The 24,620-nt window shown below is 42.1% G+C and overlaps 2 protein-coding genes across 9 annotated transcripts in view; one reads left to right on the top strand and one right to left on the bottom strand.

The window, feature by feature from the left end:
- arhgef11 (Rho guanine nucleotide exchange factor (GEF) 11) overlaps positions 1–18,317 on the bottom strand; it is a 24,024-nt gene extending 5,707 nt beyond the window's left edge. For 3 of the 7 annotated variants that reach the window (XM_058624693.1, XM_058624699.1, XM_058624700.1), the window contains exons 1-38: positions 16,772–18,317; positions 14,390–14,404; positions 14,068–14,159; positions 13,873–13,977; positions 12,877–12,926; positions 12,743–12,800; positions 12,450–12,649; positions 12,289–12,360; positions 12,040–12,147; positions 10,708–10,756; positions 10,546–10,583; positions 10,309–10,401; positions 9,533–9,598; positions 9,328–9,432; positions 8,663–8,761; positions 8,358–8,400; positions 8,170–8,266; positions 7,937–8,059; positions 7,266–7,289; positions 6,944–7,070; positions 6,282–6,375; positions 5,781–5,810; positions 5,525–5,654; positions 5,137–5,346; positions 4,404–4,451; positions 4,034–4,182; positions 3,812–3,952; positions 3,305–3,381; positions 3,076–3,201; positions 2,631–2,748; positions 2,409–2,557; positions 2,241–2,316; positions 1,966–2,148; positions 1,580–1,661; positions 1,406–1,486; positions 1,216–1,271; positions 965–1,117; positions 117–347 (exon numbers count right to left, since the gene is read on the bottom strand). In XM_058624693.1, coding sequence (XP_058480676.1) covers positions 117–347; positions 965–1,117; positions 1,216–1,271; positions 1,406–1,486; positions 1,580–1,661; positions 1,966–2,148; positions 2,241–2,316; positions 2,409–2,557; positions 2,631–2,748; positions 3,076–3,201; positions 3,305–3,381; positions 3,812–3,952; positions 4,034–4,182; positions 4,404–4,451; positions 5,137–5,346; positions 5,525–5,654; positions 5,781–5,810; positions 6,282–6,375; positions 6,944–7,070; positions 7,266–7,289; positions 7,937–8,059; positions 8,170–8,266; positions 8,358–8,400; positions 8,663–8,761; positions 9,328–9,432; positions 9,533–9,598; positions 10,309–10,401; positions 10,546–10,583; positions 10,708–10,756; positions 12,040–12,147; positions 12,289–12,360; positions 12,450–12,649; positions 12,743–12,800; positions 12,877–12,926; positions 13,873–13,977; positions 14,068–14,159; positions 14,390–14,404; positions 16,772–16,806 — 3,733 coding nt within the window. In that variant the 5' untranslated portion in view covers positions 16,807–18,317. The remainder of the gene's footprint in view (positions 1–116; positions 348–964; positions 1,118–1,215; positions 1,272–1,405; positions 1,487–1,579; positions 1,662–1,965; positions 2,149–2,240; positions 2,317–2,408; positions 2,558–2,630; positions 2,749–3,075; positions 3,202–3,304; positions 3,382–3,811; positions 3,953–4,033; positions 4,183–4,403; positions 4,452–5,136; positions 5,347–5,524; positions 5,655–5,780; positions 5,811–6,281; positions 6,376–6,943; positions 7,071–7,265; positions 7,290–7,936; positions 8,060–8,169; positions 8,267–8,357; positions 8,401–8,662; positions 8,762–9,327; positions 9,433–9,532; positions 9,599–10,308; positions 10,402–10,545; positions 10,584–10,707; positions 10,757–12,039; positions 12,148–12,288; positions 12,361–12,449; positions 12,650–12,742; positions 12,801–12,876; positions 12,927–13,872; positions 13,978–14,067; positions 14,160–14,389; positions 14,405–16,771) is intronic. The other 4 variants (XM_058624697.1, XM_058624696.1, XM_058624698.1 and 1 more) reach the window with 4 other exon arrangements.
- Positions 12,120–24,620, top strand: LOC131456406 (myeloid-associated differentiation marker homolog). Of its 2 annotated transcripts, none has more exons than XM_058624705.1 (2): positions 12,120–12,208; positions 22,445–24,620. In XM_058624705.1, exon 2 carries the CDS (start codon positions 22,560–22,562, stop codon positions 23,409–23,411), a length of 852 nt encoding a protein of 283 aa, XP_058480688.1. In that variant the 5' UTR covers positions 12,120–12,208; positions 22,445–22,559; the 3' UTR covers positions 23,412–24,620. The 2 variants fall into 2 exon arrangements, with proteins under 2 accessions (XP_058480688.1, XP_058480687.1); XM_058624704.1 differs by lacking the exon at positions 12,120–12,208 and adding an exon at positions 19,486–19,685.

Here is a 24,620-nt window from a genome sequence, read left to right as displayed (position 1 = left end):
CAGAAAAAAACATGCAAAGGAAAGCAACCATGAGAAACACCCAGATGTTGTTAACACCTTTAACTTCAACGTATGTCAGGCGCGACGGTGTGATGAGCAAAATCCTGACCCGTTACCTTTCCTCACGACCTGAACGATGGGCTGCTCGCGGTGCGGGGGCGGAGCCTCTTCTGGTGCCTCCTCTGCCTCCAAGACGTCGGTGCCGTCGCAGCTGAGGACCGTCTCGGAAGACTCGGGTCGCTGTCTCTCGCCCTCGTTGGCCGTCTCGTTGGTGGGCGTGTCGTCCGAGTCGTGGCTCCAACCATCGTCTTCCAGGTCTCGCAGTATGAGCCGCCGCAACGTTTCCACTGTAGCGTAGCACCGAAAAACAATTCCAAATTCACCTATAGCTAAAATGTTCAGATTCACCATCTATATAAACACACCTGAGCAAAAAGTACTTAAAATTGTTTTTAAATCAGATTGAAATTGTAAAAAATTGGAAAAAGTGTCTCTTGCACAATTATTTATTTTTTAAAGAACAATATGCGATAAAAAATTAATCATAACTTTGACTTAAGAAGACGAAAAAATGCATTTTGTAAAGCATGAAGCTATGACCCATAAACACACCCCAGGATGTCCATATAAGGCGTTGTGTATTATTCCCTCCTGCGGCAACTGATCTGTGCCGTGTGAGCGCTAAGGGTAAATATCGTATCGAATCATCTCTGTGTTAAACTAAATCTGTCGCGTGACGGGACGTTCTGACCAGTCACCGGGCAGTTCAGAGAGAGCTGTGGCCCTCCTTCAGTGCACCTACTCCGCATCACTTCTGGCGCCGCAGCACAGACAAAAACCTCCTAAATGCACAATCTAAAAGACGCGATTTCTCTTTTGCAAACATCTGCTGCCAATTTCAATCCAAAATCTGGTCAAAAATCCTAAAGTTTGTAAAAAGTGATATTCTCTGCTCTCTGCTCACCGTCCTGCAAAGCAGCCTCTGCTACACACGCTGCCGGCCTTTCTCCGCAGATGAAGGCTCCCGATTGGTCCATGGAGGTGTCGTCGGAGAGCCCCACGTCGTTGTTGGAGGAATGAGTCTCCATGGAATCTGACTGCTCCGTCATTGAGCTCTCTGGAGGATTTAATACAGTTTGGAGAGGGTGGTAAGTAACTGAGCTTTACTTTCTTACGCAAACATGTACGAGGAAAAACAGTTATGGTGGTTATTACCTGCGTAGACGTTGCTGCCCGTTGAGACTGGCGATGCACTGCGTGTACTGGGGGAACTACACACACACACACACAACAGACGCTTTAATCAATGTCTCTCAAGATGGAAATTATAAATAACTAAACGTATGACAAGGCCTTGGCCTTGAATCATTTATTAATCACTCGTGAAAGATTTAGATGTACTCACGGTATTGGTATGGATCCATGATTGATCAGAGGTGACGAGCCATCCGCAGACGAGACAGTCTTTTCGAGTAATTCTTTCCACCTGGATGAGAAAGAGCCACGCGGTGTATGAAGCAATCGCACGGCAACGCACGAGAAAAAAAAAGCCCCGAGGTGAAATGCAGGTGGAGCTCACATGTTTTTCTCTGACGCTGTCCCGGCCACCAGCTCATAGATCTGCCTCTCTGCGGTGCTGATGATGTACAGCGCTTTGTTGTCTGAGGAGACATTTGACCAAGCACAACAGTGGAGAAAAAGAGTGGTTGAAGGGATAATTTAGTGCCGGTGCCAGCCAAGACACAAGAAAGAACCTTGAGGACGCTTTGACGAGCCATCAGATGGTCAATTTTTTAACTTGAAACCTATGTTTTGAAACCACACACTACCCTGCACCAAAGTCCATTGAGAAAACCAGCATTTTTAGCGAGAAAAAGTGGTTAGCATATACTACAACTTGCAATGCTTCAACTGGCTGGCAGTCATGTTCTCAGTGTCGTGTGTTTTGCCTGTAGCTGTCTGTACCTGTGGCTACCGAGCGGACCAGCAGCGAGTCCAACTTCACCACCGGGCTGAAGGAGGTCTTGCTGTCCCCGCCTCCTCCCCCGCCTCCTCCCAGCCAGCGGGATGGATACCGCAGCTGCAGCCGGTCGTCTGGGCCTCGCTGAAGGAGGACGAGGCAGTCGGACAGCAGCAGCGCTTGGATCTCTGGAGGAGGCAAAGCGAGGTGAGTGACTGAGGGACCCGGGAACTGACGCTAAAGAAGACTGTGTGTGTGTCCAACACGTGCGGGTACAGACCTATCTGTTTATCTTTGCTCACTTTCCAGGTGAGAGGACCTTCATGGATCAGTCTCTTTGAGTTCAGGTCCAAACTCTGAGAGAAAGATCAATACAAAATGTCACAATTTGCATCTTTCGTTACATTTAGAACCAGAAAAAACAAACAAACAAGAATTAGTCCATTACCTTGAATTGAGGGGCCACATCCAGCCTGCGCTGATATTGGCTGAGGCGCTGCCGCTGTTCCGTTTCCCCGACGGCCTTGTTGACATCCTGCAGTATCCCTCGGCAACAAGCCTGGGCGCGCTGCAGCGAGGGAAAGTCCGACGAAGCCGCTGAAGGAGAGTCAGAAATTGAAAGAAATGAAAAAGGACGGACGGTGGAACTTTGAAGGGCGGCGATTCTCACCTTCTGTGTGTTTGATGATGTTGTCCAGCAGCAGAGGATATTTCGTGAGTCTCTGCATCTCCGACACCAGCATGTCTTTGAGCTGCAGCCTGCGACAGTGTCGACTCGACTCACACTCCTGAATAATAAAAAAAAAAGAGATCAAGCGGGTTAAAAACGCGCATGGACGCGTTTGTAGCATGTGACCTTGAAAACCCTGGATTTAAAGATTTCATTAACGCACTGGAACCACGCTGAGGTCAGAGGTCAGATTTAGTGACCTTAACAACAGATTGCTGGACCTTCAGAGCAACACATAGAGAGCTACGTGACTTTAGTACGGCCTTAGTGTGGTACACTTGTATCACATCGCGCTCAAAGATAGACGGGGGAAATAGATGGTGGTGCAAAGAGAGTCCGTCGACTCGTATTCCTGAACTGCACTCCCAGTCTAGCGTGTGCGTACCTGGATGACCTGGGTGAAGCGAGAGTCTTTGCGCTTCTTGTTCTTGATGAGCTCCAGAGCCTGAGACTGCTGACTGCACAGCTGGGACGCCTGCTCCTGAAACTCTTCTCCGGCTGCGCCTTCAAACTACAAACGCACACCCATCGAACACCTTAGGCTTTAACAAGGCAGCGCACAGCAAACATGGCGAGAAGGAAGTGGGAGGCAGAGGAATCTAAATCCAACTCACCCTGGCCAACATGACGTCCCCGATGTCCTGAACGACGGCAGTTTCTCTTCGCTTCTTCATCGCCTCGCACAGACTTGCTGCAGAAATATGCACACAGATGCAACGCTGGGGTGACGTTTCTGCTTATTTATTCATTAAATGTCTCACAAAAGAATCGACTTTCAAAGGTCCAGTGTGTAAGATTGTGTCCTACATGCTTTAAAACCTTTAAAACCAAACTCCAATCAAGTCACTGCGGCAGAGAATAAAGGCTAAAATACATATTGACACAGTGGAGCTGCAGCCGAGTTTACGCTCAACAGTTACGACCTTTGCTTAGTATTTGCTTTGCTTATTATTATTTACCTAGCAACACACAGGCCTGAACACACACGGACTCCAAGTACAAGTCAATTGGTCGAGCAAAACAAACAAGAGAGAGAAGCAAGAAAAAAAAAAAAAAGCAGAAACAATCTCACAACAGAGACGTTTAGTTCTGTAAGTGACGAATTGAGACGGCGGACTGACCATGGAGCTCGTAGACCTGCGGCAGGTTCGGAAAGATGCACGCCAGCTCATCGGAGTTCAGGACCGACCTCATCTTCTGGAAAAAGACCTGGTCAAGGACGCGCAAGGTCCTCAGGTGGGACACTTCCGTGGTGAAGAGCTCTGGAGAAACGAGACGGGAATAAACAGCACGTCATCGACGGTGATACACTCACACTACAGTTCCAACTCGGTCTTACATACCATATATAACGGCCTGTCTGTCCACTTCTCTGGGGCTGAGCGTGGCCAGGAGCTGAGGAGACACCGTGTCCTGCCAGTTCTGCGCGTCACACACCTCCTCTTCTAGCGCCGCGGCGTCCGGCAGCAGGGCCAGCGGAGAGTCCACGCTCCTGCGCCGTCACACACACGAGAACAGCATGAGCTTAAACGCACACGGGACGACTGAATACGTAAGAGCAACGTCCCTAACGGAGATGCTTTCAAGCTTCAACGTGACAAACTGCATGTGGGAAAAGCGTCCAACCGTCGCTATCTCCACTTCCTGTCAGACAATTGTTTTTTATTTATTATACCGATCGTCACTCATCTACGGGGCAGCGTGGAGACTCACCTGCGTCGAGACCGCGGGGTGTATGGGGGTGTAGGGTTCTCTAGAGACCTGAGTTTGAGAGAGAGTGGAGAGAGAGATGGCATGAGATGAAAACCTACACGTTCAGATGTGTTTTATGGGATGTCAATCTTTTCCTACGGGGTGGGGGGGAGCACTTTTAGCATCCTTACTTTTCCCTGATCTTAAAAGGAAAGTTAGTTTGATTGTGTTATGTAATGAAAACAGTCGGAGATATAGACATTTATCCTTCGGGGTGAAAACATGCTCAAATCTACACCTCCGCCTAAATCTGTGGTATTTAAAAATTATATTTACTCTTTTTCTTGCCATTTGACAGCATTTTCCAGCTGGAAACTGGCATTTGTTAACGACTCACTCTCCTGCACCAAAGTCCATAGAGAAAATCAGTGACGGGAGCTGCTGGTCTACTGTGGTCCTGTTTGGTCAGTTTATGTCCTGCGGGTACATTTTGACTTGCTGATGGAGGCAGCAGTGGGGTAACGACGCCTGTGTGCTGAGTTATTAAATTGCAGATTTTCTCCATGGACTTTGGTGCAGTGAATGAGGATTTTAGCCTTTTTTTTAAGTGGCTAATATGAGTTTTTCCTTGTAGCCATGTTTTCTCGCGAGGGTGTCTCATGCTCTCAAGCTGAAATATCCTTTACAGGGTTCTACAAAAAAAAAGTCTGTCGCTACGGCATCTTCGGTCGCATGTAGGTCAGTGAATCTTTACCGCGCAGAGCTGCTGGATGCCGACGACGAAGCGCTGTGCTGCAGCGGCCTGAGACCCGGCCCCTCCCTCTCGTCCCCGCAGTCCTCCATGTCCACGTCGCTGCGCGAGCGGGGCACGGACTCCGTTCCCGAGGCGGCGCCCCGCCGGCGCCCTTCCCCCTGTGCCTTCAGTGACTCGCTGCGTGCCAGACGCACCGAGACTGTCGGGCTGCTGCAGGGAAGCAAAAAAAAAAACAAACACAAAAAAACAGCATTTTATCTCTGTGAAGTCAGTTTCAAGTTGGTTAGATCGCATATTGACCCTTTAAGATCCAGCAGCGGGTTCTTTCTTTATGAGGAAGGACAAAAGCTTCTCCGGGCAAACCCACATCCAGGTGATAACGCCCTACCTGTCCATGCTGTCTTCTCCCAGGCTGCTGGTGGAGAGCCTCTGAGGGTCGGCAGCGTCGTCTCCCTCCTCTCCCGTCTCCGTGTGATTCTCAAAATGCTGAATGATGTTCCTCACACTGCCGGGACGGACTGCACGCACACACACACACACGAGAGGTAAAATCGTTTGTTTGATCCGAACAAAAAACAAACAAACGTCTAAAGTCACTGAAGAGTAAGAAAGCAAAACAAAGAAAAAAAAAGAAAAGAATGTACCTTCGTTGGGTGACAACGGGACATGGAATGCTATGAAAACCAAAATGAACCACAAAAAAAGAAATGAAATCAGAACAATGGCAACTCGATGGGAAGTCCATAAATCAATAAATGACAATTAAAGGGCAAACAGAGGACAAAAACAAACCAGTGTTGTCAATGTGAGCATGTGTGTTGTGTTCCGTTGTGTGATAATAACTAGGGCTGCATTATTTTCTCCATTGATTGAGTTTTAATGACTTCTTTTGTTACGTGAGGAAAAAACTTGGAACATATTCCAAAAAATCATTGATCAATTATTAAAAGCAGTTTAAATTGACGATTAATAATCAAATTACTATTGCAGCCCTACGTATGAGCATTAGCTTTTCAGCATTTTGTCAAGTAGGTCAAGATAATTATTAACAGAGGGATTTTTTTACTGCTTTTTTTCTTCATCTCCTTTCTACGTGAGTGTGAGTGTGAGTGTGTGTGTGTGAGTGTGTGTGTGTGTGTATTTACTGGACTGGGATGTGCTCCGGGGTTTGCCGATGTATTTCAAGATGGGATTTCTCTTCTTATCCTCTCCATCTTTCTCTTTCTTGGTGCCAGTCAGCTGCAGAGAGAAGAACCGTACAGTTAGTTTATGCCACATAATCAATGTTGATACCTTATTATAGGGGGATTCATTTGGGAATAAGAAAAGTGACTTCTACCAGCTTAAATTTTCCATCAACACCCAATATCATCTGTGTAAATGTAAATCAAACCTTTAATTGAATAAATTGTTGTATTGTAGACAAAGAAGAGTCTGTAAAGCTTAAGTCGTATGGGATGTAAAGCAGTGTTTTTCATTCAAAGCTAGTGAGGTAGTGTGATGCGTTATTTTAGGGTTTATATTGAAGATTTCAATTCAATTCAATTCAAAAAACTTTATTGATCCCCAAGGGGAAATTCAAGAGCCTGTCATTCTCTGCGCCAATGACAAAAAAAAACAACTATACACAGCTGTGAAACAAACGGCAACACAAAACATCCACATCAGTATCAGCCACAATTTCACACCTGAGCATGATTTCTTATTGTATTTCATTAGCTATACTCACAACTGTATATTTACCAGACCTGCTGCTCAAGAGTTAATTAGCATTTTTTTACCAGACTGTTTCCTCTGTCGCTCTTACCTTTTTTGTCTTTAAGAAAGCGAGCCACTTCTCCTTTTCTGTGCTCAGACCGGGGAAAACCTTGGAGTCTCTTAGTTTGATGCCAGAGTGACGCAGGTAGAGGAGGACCGCCGATGCCAGAGGAGAACTGTGGGGGAGACGAACGAAGGGGGAGGAGACAGAGACAGACAGACAGAGAGAGAGGAGAGGAGAGATGGAACAAACATGATGGTCAGTGTCACGGAGGGATGAGGCGATAAGGAGAAGGAAGAGTGAACAAAAGAAAAGACGCAAATAATAGGTAAGGAATAGGAATGAAAATGAAATAGAGACAACATTTTACCTTCTGTCTTCTTCGTGCTTTGATCTGGACAGAAAGGGAGACACAAAAACAAACAGCTTTTAACTCCCACAAATAGCAAGTGCACTCTCTCCATCTCAAAGATAGAGAGAGCAGTGTCACAGTCACGTGACGGGAATCGACGCGCGGGTGTCAACGCCAGGTGGTTTTCTGGGTTTGCGGCTTCAGCGGCGACCTTTGTTATGGCGATCCCGGTTGAGCTCCGTCTGTCACTTTGTAATTACAGTTTTATTGGCCCGCTGTTGCTAAGCAAACCCGACCGAACGTGTTCATAATCAGAGCGACGCGCTGGGCAGCACTCATGTAAATAATATTTAAACGGTGGATTAAGACAAAGAAAAAGACAACCCCGATCTTCTGTGTCTTGAAGTCATTTAGATAGAAAAGATGTAGTTAATGTGTGAACGGAATTTCTTGTAAGATAACGATTAATGCAATGGTCACATCTGAGAAAAGCCACTTTCCCACTGGGTTTAGAAATTCCAATAACACCCACTACTGTCTGGGTTTATGTCTGCAGCGGAATTCACACCAGAATCAAATTACTCTGGACTGCGACGACAGATTTAGCAGTGATTAATCTATAACTTAACTATTTAACCCTGCTATTTTTATCTTATTAGTAATCGTATCGTGAGGTGCCCTGCACTCACAGTATCTCCCAGAGGGCGGTGACCTGTTTGTCCACCACCTGTCTCTCCTTCACCGGGTCTCCGTCCAGGTGCTGCAGGTCTCCTTCTCCAAACAACGAGCCCAGACCCATCATCTGCTTGCTCCTGCGAGACACAGGAAAAACTCCACAGGTTTAAATGAGCCTCTGAAGAAAATGATGAACTTATAATGAAGTTAACGTCTCTTGCTGCTGCTCTAAACACAGAAAATGTACCTGTAGTCCTGTATCTGGTCCTGGATGTCCGGTAGGACCAGCTGCTGCAGCTCAGACAGAGGTCCTCTGATGTCCTCCTGGACATGTAATCGACTCTCTGATGGGAGGACAGACAGTGGGCATTGAGTGGACACACGGGACAATAAACAGGCAAGTCTGTCATAAACATAGCCGTTCGATTTTCTTACCGATATCTGCGAGATAATCCTCTCGTACTTTGATTTTCAGGGGCTGCGAGAAAAGGAAGGAAATTGCATTCTATTTGAAAAAGGTCAGATACTGATGTTCGTCATTGCTGTATGATAAAGTAACAGTATAAAATACTGTCAATTAGGGCTGAACGGGTCTGAATAAATATTTAATTTCTATTATTTTGAGGAATTGCGGAAATTATTGTGATTTTTCAATTGAATTTCGATGAATTGTTCAGTCCTACTTTCAATGGATAAGTGAAATAAAAGTAAAATTATGAAAAATTCATGTTGGCACTTACAGCGTCTGGGTCCAGAAAATGGGAGCAGATCTGCGGTGCAAGAGCTCGGGCGTCTTTCGAACTGGAGCCCAGATACGCCTCCACAGACAAGTAAAACAGCTGCAACAGACACAAACAACCGCGCATGGTTTGGGTTAGCGGCGCCTCAATGAAGTGACAATGAAGTGACACTGTCATCAGAAAACAGGCCATCAAGCAAAACTATCAGACCTGACTGAGGGAGCGTTTGTGTGTATACAGCTGCAGAGGGGGGCTGTATACATATGAAAATTGACTTTTCATATGTGGTCAAACACCCATTGTTGTTTTTTGTTCACTGGACTAACTTTAACTATTTTGATTAAGCGGTTTGAGTGTTTTTTCAATAATAATAAGTTCCCTGATTTTACAGCTTCTAAAATGTTAATATTTCCCAGTTTCTTTCCTCCATAAAAGAAAGAAATGATAAAAAAACCTTTAAATAATTTTAGTTTGTGGACAAAACAAGATATTCAAGAACATCATAATATCCAGGTTTGGTAAACAATGATCAATATTTTTCAACATTTCCTGACAAACAAGCACTCGACAGATTAATCAATTTTGAAAATAAGTGCTGCATCAAGTTCAGTAAGTTATTATTTCACATTAGTTCAAACCAAAGTCAGAATATAACCGGGACTGACCAGAGGGTTGGGGTCCAGGAGTTGAGTGAAGATGTATCTCATGAAGACCGTCATGTGCGCTGGTCGCGATTTCAACAACTCGATGTCCTGGAATGGCCCGTCCATCTGAACGTGCAACAGAAGCAAAAAGCAAAGTAAAATAAAGAAAAAAGTTCAATGAAGAAAGTGTAAAACAGAGTGAATGTGCTTTAAATGTCCGTCTCACTTCATTGAATGCGTAGCCGTCATCTTCATATTCCTCCTCGGGGCCGATGATCTGGGCTTTGCCGCCCTTTGAACACAAACGTAGGTTTTTTTTTTTAAACACGCTGCTCGACACAGAACGACTATAAGACGCGATTAAGAACAAAAGGTCGTGGTGATAAAGCATCATCACGTGATAAAGTGAGGACTGAGCATCATTTACAAAGAGGTAAATAATTCCATCTGGATATGCCTTCTCATTACCGTAACTCCTAGACCGCTTGTGATATCTAGAAAATACAAAAAAACTATGGACTGGCGATCTGCCCTGGCTGAGATTGTCACAGCATCCCCCCGTGCGACCCTCATGTGCAGGGTAAAGCAGTAGAGGATGGATGGATGGATACCGGGAAGCAGAGAAATAGAGCTTTGAGCCCATATACTTGTCATTACGGTAGCCCTCAGGACTTCCGCCCCAATCACAGACAAGATTCACCAGCACGTCACACATTTGTGATGTCAGCTTCTCAGTACGGCAATTCCTAAACGGTTAAATAACTGCCAGATATCGAAAGTGAAAGTTATCTTGCGATGGAGCAGAGGCACCATCGCAGCAATAAAATCTAAATAAATCCAGGCGGCCTGAATATCATGATGTTCATAAAACCGGAATGGTGTCAACATTTAGTAGAGTCACAGATTTCTTCTGATACAGCGCTGAAAAGCTTGTCCAGACAAACTCTTGAGCAAGTGAAGTAAATGCAAAGGCGTGTGTGTGTGTGTGTGTGTCCGTCTCACCGAATCAGAGAGGGTGTGTGTGTCGGAGCTCTGCCGTCGGTGAAGGGGGGTCCTGAAGGAAGATGAGGGGGAGGAGTGGGGACTCTCAAAGGCCTGGGGAGGAGGGGGAAGGAGAAAGGGAGGGAGGTAGGCAGGGAGGACGAGGAGGGGACGGGATGAGTGGGACCATCGCATCACACAAACACGCGCAGAGCCAATCTCACCGGTTCATGAAAAAGCCAAGGGCGAGCATCTTACCTCGATGTCGCCTTCGCCCGAGTCCACCGACAGTCGACCTGACGGAAAAAAACAGGAAGATTTGAACAACTGATACGACATCAAAAAAAATGGGACTGAATTCAGAAAACTTTTCCGTGGCTGTACAACAAAGGTGTAATATTGATGTGAAGCGATACAAACCTTCCCCTGCTTTGACGTAGCTCGTGACAGACTCAGTTCGTGTTCCCTCCTGGAGAAGCAGATTAAAAAAAATGTGTACAAATGTGAAAACTCGTTTTTTTTGCCTAAATATGACAGAATTTGTGGATTTTAAATCCAAAATAAAAGCCGCATGTCCTGTCCTTGTGTTTGACAGCGGTGCTTTCAGGGTTTGCATGACCACATCTTGCAAAACAGTGGTGCAGCAAATTATACTGGCTTAGTTGTAACTTGCTTTTATTCTTTGTATTTTCCTCTGGGGAGAAAATTTAATTGGACGCATATTAAAAGATCTTTTGATATCGGATCGTTTCGATGAAGAGTTTTCATTCGAAAAATTAATAGAATCGATACTGAGCTTCATTACTATTACTACAATGGGCATTTTTGAGTCTTGACTGGCATTCAGCAAAACCTGGGAGCCATCTTTTCCACAATCAGCGACAGCCAATCGGGTTGGACTCTTAACGAGCACATGGTCGACAAGCAGGTGAGCGACTTCCTGCAGTGGGAGAGAAGCAGCTTGCTGGAGTGTGAGTACCAAACCTTTCTGTCTGGTTTAAAGTTGTTTAAAATGCAGTTTCTTGCAATTCTGCTCAAATTAAACAAGAACAGGTGTATGTTTAAGTGAAAATACCAAGTTGTCCCTCCATGTAGTTCGAATTCTACGATCTAATCCTTGTGTAAATGTGGAAAATTGCTTTAGATTAAGGATAATCTCCATTTGTTTGACTGTGTATATGTTCCATGTTCAATGAAAAGCCTTCTTCCTTTGTGTCAAACTTCATCATAATGAATCGCCTGAGACATTTATTCATCAATTTTTATCTGTTTAACTTTTTAACTTTATAATGTGCCGTTTGTTTTTCCTCCAAACGGGTAAAACAAACCACTACTATGTATATCAGCCGTATTTTTACATATATTCTTCTTCTATTTAATATTTTTAAAATGTACTGGTGTATTTGTTTTTTGGCTAAACCCTGTACACGTTTAATAATAAACTTTATTTGTATAGCACCTTTTCATGCAAGGATTGCAGCTTAAAGTGCTTTGCAATAAAAGGAAAATAAAATTTAAAAAGCAAATAAAACTGTAAAAAACAACACAGGGTAGACTAAAAAGGAGCTTGTTGAAGGCTCGAGTAAAAAGATAAGTTTAAAGTCTTCTTTTAAAAGATATCTGATATCTATGGGTAGTGTGTTCCAAAGTTTATATCTCACCTTCACTCGCACATTTTATTTTCCATCATGTGACTAATTTTATGGGTGGTTATTTTCTACTTTTACTTGTACTAGAAAAGGATCTCCTCACCACATCTTGCTGAATCTTCACCCTGACTTGGCGCGCCCTCCTCTTGGCACTTTCAATCCGCTCCTCCAGCGACGGTGAAGGGTTCCTCAAGTGCTCCTCCATCAGGTCCTGTAAACCGGGGTCAGGTCTGGGTTATTAGCGGCAGATGTCAGCGACAACATGACGTCAGGTAGGAGCAAGAGCAGGCGGCAGCCTGAGGCGAGTGTTCTCTCCTGGAACACCTAATTTGTGAATGCACGAGTGTGTTACCTGCAGTTCAGCTTCTTCCTGCTCCAGCATTTTCCTGAGTATCTGAGTGGCATGTTTTTGTACTTCTGGGTCCTGAAATGAAACGCATCACCAAATTAAAAACATGTAGAATGTGCTTTCTGTATTTGAAATAAGCTCTTAAATGCTGATATTTAACTTACCTGTAGTGGTTTGGGTCCTGTGATTCTTTGGGAAGAGTTGCTGCTCAGTCCAGAGGGCAGAGGTGGTGATGGAGGAGGCGGAGCTTCCCCACCAAGAGAGGTTCTTTGATTGGGTGTGAGGTCAGTAGGGAGGGGCTCTAAGGGCAAGGTAGCAGCTAGTGGGGGAGGTCCCTGTAGTGTCAGAGCTACGTACGGTCCAGCTATAGGTCAATGCAAAGAAGATGCCGAATTAAGAGAATAGAAAAATGAAACTTAAAAAGAAAAAAACGATGAGAAATGTATTAAAAACTCACATTTGATGAGCTTTACCACCTCCTGATGGGACATGGAGGACACCAACAAGCCATTCACCTGAGACAAGAAGGGGGGAAATGTCAGTGAAGGAAGACATTTTACATTCAGTCATATGACCGTAGTAAATAAATACCTTTATGATGCGGTCTCCTTCTTGGACTCCGGCCTTGACTGCAGCACCACCTGTGAAAATGAAACATTTATAGGTAAAATAAGATGATTTAAAACAGTACATAGCTGTAAAATGAGACTTGTATGTATTTTCCAACACTTTTCCTCTGGCTGAGTTTCTGTTATCACCTGGGAACAGTGTAAAAAAAAGATGCCTATTTGAGTATTTATTCAATGGGTTCATTCTTAAAGCAACATCAAAACTGATGATTACAAAAATCCAAGATCATTTTGCATTTTAAATCCTTAAATGCCAATGGGTTTTTTTTTTTGCCTAAAATGTATTTCCACAATTCTTAGCTTACAAAGCATGTCATATTTTTCACATACTAAATTAAAGCCAATGATTTCTATTAATATTTTTCATTGTGTAGTGTCACTACTTATCTGCAAGAAACACAGCATCTGTATCAACTAGTGAATAGTTAATCATTAGAATTTTTAATTATTAGTCTGCCCCTTTATTGAGGAAAAATACATTTTCAATGAAAGGTTTTAACTTTTGGACACCCTTTTAAAACAAGGGGTTATCCTGTTAATTTATTTCTCATTGAGCATTTATAATGCAGCACTGCCACCTCCTGGATTACCTGGGATGTTACATGCATTCAAGCAGAGGAGAAAGAGTCTGATGAAAATAAATAGTAAAAATAAATGTGAGGTCAGGAATGTTTTGTGGGGAAAAAATACCTTCAGTTTATGTTTTAATTTGCACAATTTTGTCCTTAAGATTCTGAGTGTTAGTATTTTAGTATATACAGTAAAGAAAATATGGAATTATAAACTTACAAAAGCACTAAACCTTTAACAGTTATAGTTATAAGAGGACCTGATGGACACATGAGAGTTAACTTCCAAAATAACTACTTTTTTGTCATATTTATACCAAACTTAAGCAAAAAATAGCAGGATAACAGCGTAACGAATAAAAAACAGCTCTCGTGGGCACATGTCTCACCTGGTCGCACATTCTGCACTAGCTTGACCCTCTCTCCACACACTGTAAAGCCAAAACCGAGCTGGTCCTTCTGTACGACCACACATCTCTGCACGAGACCAGTACCTGTGTGAGGAAGACACAGAAATATATAATGAGTGCTTCAGGAGGATATTAAATATGTTCATATCACATTGATTCTGAAATCGCAATTACCCGCACTCTCTAAAGAGATGTCGGCCAGTGGCTCCCTCTGCTGGGTGGTCGAAGATTTGCGTTCAGAGTCTCCAATGGTTAGACTGCTGAGCCTGTGAGGGAGGTACGTGGGGGAAAGGGGCTTTTACATGACGTTATAAAAAGACATGAAGCATCAGTAAAGGAGCAATAAACAGTGATCGGATCAGGGCCGGAAGAAAAAAGGAAAACTAACAAAGACAGCAACGATAGAGAAAAGAGTGACTCGGGAGGAAAAGATTCATTTGGTCAGGAAGATGAGTTAATAAGAGGCACCAAGAAAACAGTTGACGGACAAACTCACCAAGCAGCAAAGGGGCTGAAAGCGAAGCGTGTCAAGGAAGAAAGAACAGACAGAGGGGAGAAGGAAACAGAGAAAAAAAGACTTTATAATTGCACTTATCCTATAATATCCCAGTTAACGTTACAACAAGTATGAAGCAGAGTATTGATGCAAAACTATTCAAAAGAAAGTGGGAGTTCACATGATCCCAACGCCCTCTTTACTCGTACACATTGTAAACATTGACAAAAGCCACAAACTCTCCCAAGAATATATTTATTTAAGGGTGAATAGCACAGGAACACAATGTAAACAGTGAACTTGCAAACAGTATAGAACATATTTCAAATGTGACAGTGTAATTAAACTATTCATATTGATTTAAGATGGCAACAAATCAAACAAGGCTGTCTCACCTCTGGGTTCTATTGTTAAATATTGGTGGAATATTGATTGATTTTAGCCTTTTGAATGTGAGGATTCAAGAAGAATTTTTTTTGAAAGAGTTTATCCGACAATGAAAATGAAGGGAGGTCAATTGAAATCTATTATGTATTTCAAACCAAAACTATCAAGTGGACAGAGTTTGAGTAAATCTAGTATTACTTTGTAAATCAGTTTTATAATTGATCTTTTTTTCAGTACACTCCAACAGTATAATCACCAATATTGGCCCAATTAAAGCTACAGTAGGAAGATTAGCCGTCAAATGCTAACAATTCGGCACAGAGACTCTTGGTCCTGAGCTCCATCGTGTCAGATGAGTTGGAACAGACGAAATTCATACCTGAAAGACAACCAAAGCTCCGCCCACATTTGATACCATTTAATTATCAGCCTATTTTAGGTTGCTTTTCTAAGATATTATGGAGTTATTGATCAATTAAACAAACAAATATGTCGCCTACCCATGCTTTAATCGGATCAGGTATAACCTATGATGGGACTGATCCACATTTGTATAATTTTACAGCAGTAATGAATTGGCACATGCCTCAAAACAATTTTTAAAAGATATGAAATTCATGTATATCTGTATATTTTCTCAATTAACTGATTAGTTGTTTGGTCCATAATATGATTTAAAAAATGTCGATCAGTGTTCCCCAAATCTCAAAATGATCTCAACAGTGTTTTAGGCTTTAAAGTTTACATTTTTGTACGTAAGGTTCTGAGTGTTAGCTTGCTTTACACAGTGACACATTATTGGAATAGAAGTTTAAAAAATTATAATACCAAATCTTTGGCTAATTTCATGCCATATGCAAAGCGGTACCACAATCTTTCCATGACATTAAACCCCCAGACCCAGACATGAGCTCTGACTGAAACGCTGTCCTACCTGAACAGGTGGGCATTTTTCTTATTGACTTCCCTGCAGTCACATGACACAGACAGACAGACAGACAGACAGAGGGCATGTGCAAAAGAATAACACAGACACAGAGAGAGAGAGACACAAGTTTGACAGCAGGCAAAACAGGAAAGACGTGATCAAGACAAAGGAGCATCAGACAAACAATTGCAGAAACGGTGTCAGGCCAATGTGGTGAACAGCAGTGACATAGAAATGAAGTACAGTTGGTGAAGTGTGTTTTAGCACATGCAAAGCTAAAACACAGCAGGTGAAGGAAGCCACACAGACTCAGAAATTCAGTTTTAAATGGAAACAGGGATGGGCCCATATGATACTAAGTATTGTTATCAGACCAATACTGGACAAGATTGGATTGGATGTTGATATCAACTGTGTGGATGGATAAGATAAACTTTAGCCTGGTAATGTGTTCATTTGTGGGAGCAGGATATTTGTTATGCTACTGGAGTGTTATTTGCTTTTGAAATGTCTAGTTATGACTTTAGAACTGTGTGGTTAACAGCTTATGAATTTCAAAGAGGTAAAAAAACTAATTCACTGATAGATATGTGCACTGCATGGGTCCAGAAAAGTGATATCAAGCCATTCCTAATATTGTTATTATTATTATTATTATTATTATTTTGATAATCTATTCTATCAGCTTCTGGTTCCCTTGCGCCATATAGGGAAAAAAAATCATTAAAATTAATTATTTTTGGCTTTTGGACAAGACATTTGAGAACATGATCATTTTGAGGTTTGGGATCGTTTTTCAACATTTTCTGACATCCAAACACATATTGATTAAGCGAGAAAATAGTAAATATTGTGAGATATTTTGCTTAAACTTGGTTCCAGGTCAGATTCTCAGGCTGCAGTTTTATCACCTCCCCGTAAACAGCTTGTCTGACTTGTTTTTCTTTGACCTGACTGGGAAGTGAGATAAAGACGTCAAGTGGCTCAACTGAGAGCCCAACAATGTGGAAGTTGCTTAGATGTTTAACAGATACTTGTCTGGGTATAGGGGACCAGGAAGCTCATACCTGTCCAAGGTAGAGGTGGGTTGGCGTAGACTCATGTCTGTAGCCTTGTCTCACTCCTCTGCTTCCTGCTGTGGGGATTGGCACCGTCACTGAGCCTCTTTTATCACCATCCCCATCTCGTTCCTCCTCAGGTCTCGGGTCCACACAATCGGGGCTCTTTGTTTGTGCTCTCTGATAAAATCCTCAAGATACGTGGAAGCTGGTCTGATCAAACAGCGTGCTCCTCATGTTCCCAGTCCAACCCCAAGCTGTTTCCAGTGAGGTGTCAGTAGGATAACGAAGAAAAGTGCTGCTAAAACTAACATTCAAAATAGAAAAAAGTCCTCCATGTCCTCCTTTACCTGGTCACATTAGTGGTTTGACATAAATACTCTAGCACAGACTGTTAGTGATAGCCCAACTGGATGCAGTGGTTGAGCTGTAGTGGGGGGGAGATAAAGGACAGTCTGCTTCCTCAAGGGTCATCAATCATGAATGAATGGCTGATATGTCGCGTTGTGCTCCAGAGCAAAAAAACAACAACTATTATTTTAGTGTCTTAACGAATTGAGTATTTAGTGACAGCTTGCATAAAAAGAAACACAGACTAATACATAAATGGCTCTTGTTTACATGTGTGGCTTTAACAGATGTGCCAACTAACCTAAGATTAGCTAAACTACCATGAATATTCGTTTCAGTCATTTACCTTAACTATAGATCACGTCAACTTCTAAAGTCATCTTATCTACATTGCCGTGGCTAATAATTGCAAAAAACCTGTACCTAAAGTGGATTTAAAATGTATTTCCTTGCCCTCCACTGTACCTGGCACACATATACATGCTAACACACTGTAAACAAATGTTCAGGTTACCCGGCTTTAGCTAGTTCGATCCCTGGGCTTAAAATAACGTGGAATAATAACAAAAAATATAAAAGGTGCCTAGAGGTGTGATTTGCCTAATTAGCAGACCCAATAGATTATACCGACTACCTGAGGCGGCCTGTTATATAAAGCTAGCGTTATCTTACGAATGTTTTCATGCGCAGGCCGACGTGAAGCCGCGGCATCGCGTTGGTGCTCACGCCGTCTCGAAGAACAATTTATGCGGCCTTCAGCTGTACCGACGAGTTGGTCCTTCCTCGGAGCTAGCTAACTAGTAAGCTAAGTCTGCAAAAATTAAAGGCTTGAGCAATCTTTCAACTACATTCCAATAGTAGGGTGTTATGGTGGTAGATGTGATAGCAGTCCGGGTAAATTCCAGCTCGATAAATCCGATTTATGGTGCAAAAATCCAGGTATTAAAGCTACATGTTAGCCGGCTAGCTAAAGGCACTGCGGCTCCAGCAGAGCTCCACCTCAGATCTTCTTCTCCCCAAAACAAGTCACATAGGTCCGGTTTGGATTTGCTTTGGCTCTTTCCTGGTCGAGCAGAGGATCCGGAGTCAAGTCGCGTATTTAGCAGCATATAATTATTGGCCTTAACACCCGATTCTTGTGATTCACGATCTCTGCTGTGTTGTTATTCCTGCTGTCTTGACTGGCTGCTGATCCACCACCATGTCCTCAAAGATCACACAAGAGGAAATCTGGGCTTAACAGCGCCCCCGTGTGTCTAAAACGAGGTACTGCAACATAATTACATATAGTTTAGGAACTAAAATTATTTCTGATTGAGACTCTACTGACTCGAACTCATAATCTGGATAAATAACCAGATTAAGATATGTTCATATTCAAATTATGAAGACGTCCTAATGGGATTAAACTGACCGGGAATAATCAGTGAATCACACCCAACAATTGTGACTAGCATTTTTTTTCTTGACATGCATATCTATTGAAAATAAGGTCAATATTTTGATTATTGGTGTCCATGTTAATCTAGTCTAAATTGAGGGGGCGTTCACCACACAATGAAACTTTTACTGTTGTGTACATAATTATGACTTGGGTATGCAAAAACCTAAACCTAAAATAGTATATATTTTTATTTTCATTAGGGTTTTGCATACCCAGGTCATAAGAGATGCTAAGTCACAAGTATGAGATGATAAGATGCTAAATCATAACTATGCGATGCTAAGTCATATTTATCAGATGCTGAGATGCTAAGTCATATCTATGCCTTTTATCCAAGTCATTTATCAGACGCTAAGTTATAATTGAGATGCTAAGTCAAATTCGAGATGCTGTCATAATTATGAGATGCTAAGTCATAATTGACATGCTAAGTCATAACAAGGCAATCAGAGACACAACAAGCCCCAGAGGCTTGTTGCGTGAATGGTAAATGTTGCCTCTGTTGGACAAGTGCGGAAGTGCGGACAGACACATAGAGCCACTAAAAACAATACTTCACTCTCACTCCGTGGGGTGAAGTGATTATGAGATGCTAAGTCATATTAATGCGATGCTAAGTCATAGTTGAGATGCTAAGTCATAATTGAGATGCTAAGTCATATTTATCAGATGCCGAGATGCTAAGTCATACCTATGTGATGCTAAATCATAATTGAGATGCTAAATCATAATTGAGATGCTAAGACAAAGTCATAATTGAGATGCTAAGTAATATTGAGATGCTATGTCATAATGAGATACTATTTTGAAATCATGACTTACTATCTCAAGTGGGCTTCCGTACATTACTTTTTTTTTTTTTTTTTAAAGGAAAAAATAGGCCAATATTTTTTTTAATTTTTTTTTTTACATGGATGGAAGCAATGTGAAACGCACTTCATTGGATGATACAGAGAGAGGGTTTCACCACTTATGACCAAATATGGCCAGCGTGGGCCGTGTGCAGACTGAGGAACGAACGTGCAGCTGAGGTATGATAAGAGGCACAGGCACCGCCAAGTTGCAACAAGAACTTTTAAAGCCCAGGACAAAAAGGAAAACATGAAAGTAAACACCGAGCCTCTGAAGGTGAGTTCAAACCAAACGTTCTTTGTCTCCGTGGGAATAAATGTCGAAGATACCCACTGTCAATCATGTTTTTATTTTTGGAACTGTTATGTTAACGTTGGCACAGGGCCGCGCTGTAAATGGGCGCGGTATGTCCGCTATTCATGTCTTATTGTATCCATTTAACAGGAGTAAAAGTAAATATAACTCATCTGGTTTCAGTATAGTGCTGTAAATTCTTCCCCACCCCAACAAGAAAAATATTTAAAAGTGTGTGGAGATGTAAGTTTTTGTCAATATGCCCCGAATTACAACTAATTCCAGAGTATATGAAAGCGTAGCAGTGGCAGAAGCACTCAGCTTTGTTTATTTTAAATTTGGTCGCTTTGGTATGTGTGGTATGCACATTAGAAACTTAGAGTCAACCAACGGTTGGTTTCCTGTCAGCAGCAGATCCTACAACCACATCCTTCCCATGTGTAAGATTTTTCATTCAGTTCTCACATGTGTCAGTGTCCAAAGCTTGTGACCAAACATTATTCAGCTAAAACTATCAGATTTAAAGGTTAGGGAATTACATGCATGTGGCACATGAAGTGTGTGTGTTTTAATTAGTACTTTAATTCAGTTGTAATTATTGAAACTGAAGGAATTATTTTTTTCCTCAGAATAATTTTGCGTTTTTGAGTTCCTAAGCATGCCCGTAAACTCATGAAACTTGCGACCACATCAGGCCTGGTGGGAAATTTGTCTGATTGGACGTGGAAAATTGGAAGTGGTACACTCTAATCATGTCGGGACAGTCAAAGTCAATGACGTCTTTGCTGCTAATCGTGTTAATTGCAGCTCAGCTCCTACAGTGAAGCTAAAATACACGGTACAAACAAGTGTCACACTCATAACGTTAAGTGCAAAAAATGTCCCATTCATACTGCAGTTTTTCCATCTCACTTCCATTGACGCATAATACATGAATTTTATTATAACTGGATGTCAACCTGGACTTTTGCCTTGGAATTGATCATGTAACTACTCCATCAGGTGGTGTTTTCTGGCCGTATACGGGATATTGAGAAAAATCATGCTATTTCCACGAGATAGCATTGTCAAAATTCTCTCCCCGTTTTTGACATAGCCTAGACTGTAATAATTCAACCAAAAGAAATGTACTTTGCATGTAAAAATCAGCTCAATGAAAGTATGTTTTATAATTTTATAGCTTTCTTTAAAAAGTGGTATCTGTAGCATGTATCCTTTAGGGTGGTTCTTATAAACACTTGAAGTCGAGGGGAAAACCTCCTGATTTTTGAGACCGTCTCCTGCTTGTTGTTTGAGTTCCTGCTAGTTCCTGCAAAACCCATTAAGCTCCTTCCTGCATGCGAGTCAATCTTATTACACAGAACAGGAAATGTGGCAGTGAACTTCATGAACTCATTATGTTTGTAGAATCAAGGCTTTGCATTTGAGGTTTATCTGTAGGTTTGTGTTGTAGGTTTAGCAACATCCTGTCTGTTTTTGATAGATTTTACTTTTATTTTTTTATAGGGTAGGTGATCACCTAAGTATGTTCACGTTCAATTTTGGTAAGAATCTACCCGCATCTAGGGCTGCAAGTAACAATTAATATACAATTTCATTTTATTGGATACTTGTTTGGTCCATAAAATGTTGATCAGGGTTTCTCAAACCTGGAAATGATGACGTTCTCAAATGTCTTGTTTTGTCCACAAACCAAAAAGATTCAGTTTGAACGATTTATTTGTTTTATGGAAAGTCGGCTTTATTACAGTTACAATTTACAGTTAGACATTAGAAGCAGTGGTGGTGAATTCTGGTTGGCTGTAGCTCTCACAACAGTGTGAAATATTCATGTAAATATGTATATGAAATACCAAAGGGAAAGCAAGATTGAAAAGTGTAATTTCCTTGATAGTTTGTATTAATATGGAATTAAATCAGCAATTATAAATAAATATTATTCAAGGAAATCCAATACAAAGTTCAATTCAATTGTATTTGTATAATGCCAAATCACGACAAACATTATCTCTAGGCACTGTACATAAAAAAAGAAAAGAAAGCCTTTAAAAAAAACCTCAAGAAGTTGTATATGTTATGTTTAATATCGAGTTGTAATACAATGTGTTATTGGTTTGGAGTCATGAAGGCATGACATGAAAGCTTCTGAGAAAACTCTAAATATTTACATAACTAATTTAATGTGAAAAAAGAAAAAGAACACCACTGAAATCCAATATAAAGAGTTGTCTGGTTTATTGGGGACAAAATTAAGCAAGAAGAACAAATCATAAATTTTAAGTTGATCCACTGCTGGAAGCCAAATTTAAAAGTTTTCCGTTTGTTTATTTTTAAACTAAAACTGACATGAACTTAAAGACTGCCACACTTTGACCACTAAAGGGCACCAGGCATCCATACTCTGATGTAGACTGAGGGATTTTCCATTTCCTTCACTCTTGGTTACCTGCGCAGGTCACAGCATGAACACTTGCACCAAAAGTTTATCACTTTTATATTTTATTATCATTATTATTAGTCATTGTGAGTCTGGACATGTCAGCCAGTGATGAAAAACTAATCCATATCCAAAAGCAGCAGCAAAATGTTGAAGTTTTTTCACAATGTGACAATATAAAGCCTGTATTCCTATTTATTTTTATTTCTTCTTTGCTCCCTTGTTTACATTCTGCATCTAAATATTGGAAAAAATCACATCCTCATTCACTTTTAGCACCTAATCTTTCTGTCTTTTGTTTCAGAGAACGTGATTTGCCGCCAAAGCAGGATCTCCAATTCCAATTTTAAAGACTCATCTAGATCTGTGTTGGATTCATAGAAGGTTATCTGACTGACCGTGATACCGTATATCCCATCATGCCTCTGATTACGTTTCCCACGTCCCAGCTGCTATGGGTGCGAGTCGTTGCCATCCTCTTCACCTGCGTGGCGTTCAGTGTCGTGGCACACAGCGGCGCGCTGCCCCACGGAGGCATGGCCGACTGGTGCATCTTCTGCTGGGCGTTCAGCTTTGCGTGCACCCTGCTGGTGCTGCTGGTGGAGCAGTTTGGCCTCCAGGCGCGAATCCCGGTGTCCTGGTCCAATTTCCCCATCACCATCGCCTGCTACGCCGCCCTCCTTTGCTTCTCGGCCTCTATCATCTTCCCAGTCTTTTTCCTCAAGGACCAGCATTATAACAAAGAGGTCCGCGACCACCGCATTGCCTCCACCGTCTTCTCCTGCCTTGCGACGGTGGTCTACATAGCCGAGGTGAGCCTCACCAGAGCAAGACCAGGAGAGGTGGCAGGCTACATGGCTACAGCGCCAGGATTACTGAAGGTGTGTCAGACCTTCGTGGCCTGCGTCATCTTCATCCTGGTCAGCGACCCCGTGTCGTACGACCAGCACGCGGCGCTCAAGTGGTGCATGGCCGTGTACTGCATCTGCTTCATCCTCTCCATGGCCGTGGTGGTGCTGTGTTTGGGAGAGTGCACCGGCTGCCTGCCCATCCCGTTCTCCAAGTTCCTGTCGGCGTACGGCCTCCTGGCGGTCATCATGTACCTGACCGCTACCATCATTTGGCCCGTGTTCCAGTTTGACAAACAGTACCAGGGCAGAAGCCGGGCATCGTCGAACCTGATCGCCGTGGCTGTGCTCACTGCCCTCAACTTCCTGCTTTACCTGGCCGACCTGGTCTACACCGCCAGACTAGTGTTTGTCAGTGTGTGAGACGATGAGGTGAAGGAGGGGAAACACACAGGGAAAAGACTCAAAACTTTTGCTGCTTAATAGTGAAATGCTCTGCTTAAAGGGACATTTCAGGTTTTTTGTGTGCTTCTATGAGGGATTTCCACATAGGCTTCTAAAATAACAGACAAAGATTGATTGATTGATGCATCACGAGCCAATTAATTTGTTTGGCTCGTTTGGCTTTAAGGCACCTATACAGTGAAGTAACTAGCTTCTATGCTAACAGCTGGAATATTAATGTCATGCCTTAGCACAGCACCAGAAATGACACCTGAATCAGCGTCACTGCCAAAAAGTGATGCAGGGGAAGAAGAAATTGGCGTCTTCACCCAGGGTTTTTTATTCCCAGGAATGCCAATTGGAGCCGAAGTCAAAAAACTACCTGATTAAACAGGTTTTTGACCAGTGGGTGTGGGATACTGGGGTGGATTCCAAATTAAGTCGGAATTTCCAAGGGAACGCCCCCTTGACTCAACCTCAGTCGTATTTGTTTTGATCAGTTTTTATCCTTGGCAGGTTGCTATGCGGTTTGTGTGCAAGAAGTCCGGTGTAGAACTGGTATTGCTAACAATACCTCACCTAAAATCATCCACAGTATCTTAAGTTTTGAAGTTTTTAAACTGCTCATTCGGGCACAAAAGTCCAGAGAGAAAAGTAAAAGTAAAGGACATATTCTGAAAACATCCAAGCATTAAGCAGGTGTAGAACTTCATAAAAACACACTGCAAAAAAAAACCTGAACTATCCCTTTTTAAATGCTTGTTTGCTCACTTGCCATATATGTGTTTTATCATGTGCACAGTGCATGTTTTGTATTTTTCATTTATCCATAATGACAGTATTTAACCTCAGATGTGACTTTTGTTAAGTGTGCAACACGAGTATGAGGCTGAAGGTCCAAACGAGAGTTATAGAGGACGTGTGTTTACATTTAAATTAAGTCAAACACACTGGAAAACACAAGGAATAAGAAAAAAACCAAAACTTTTTTTTATCATAGACTGGCATTTTTTTGTTTGGTTTGTGATGGTGAAAGCCTCTTGTGCAAACACCCATCGCTCACATTTGTTTAGTTTCTGTCTTGTCTTTCTTGCGTCAGAGTTTGGGAGAAATATGTGAAAAACAACAGTATTGACACTTTTGAATGCTTTTGTTTATTGGCAAACCAATAAATATTGTGTGAAATGA

This window comes from Solea solea, chromosome 3 (genome assembly GCF_958295425.1).
Source record: "Solea solea chromosome 3, fSolSol10.1, whole genome shotgun sequence".
NCBI classification, from domain to species: Eukaryota; Metazoa; Chordata; class Actinopteri; order Pleuronectiformes; family Soleidae; genus Solea; species Solea solea.
This window is presented reverse-complemented; position numbering and strand designations above follow the sequence as displayed.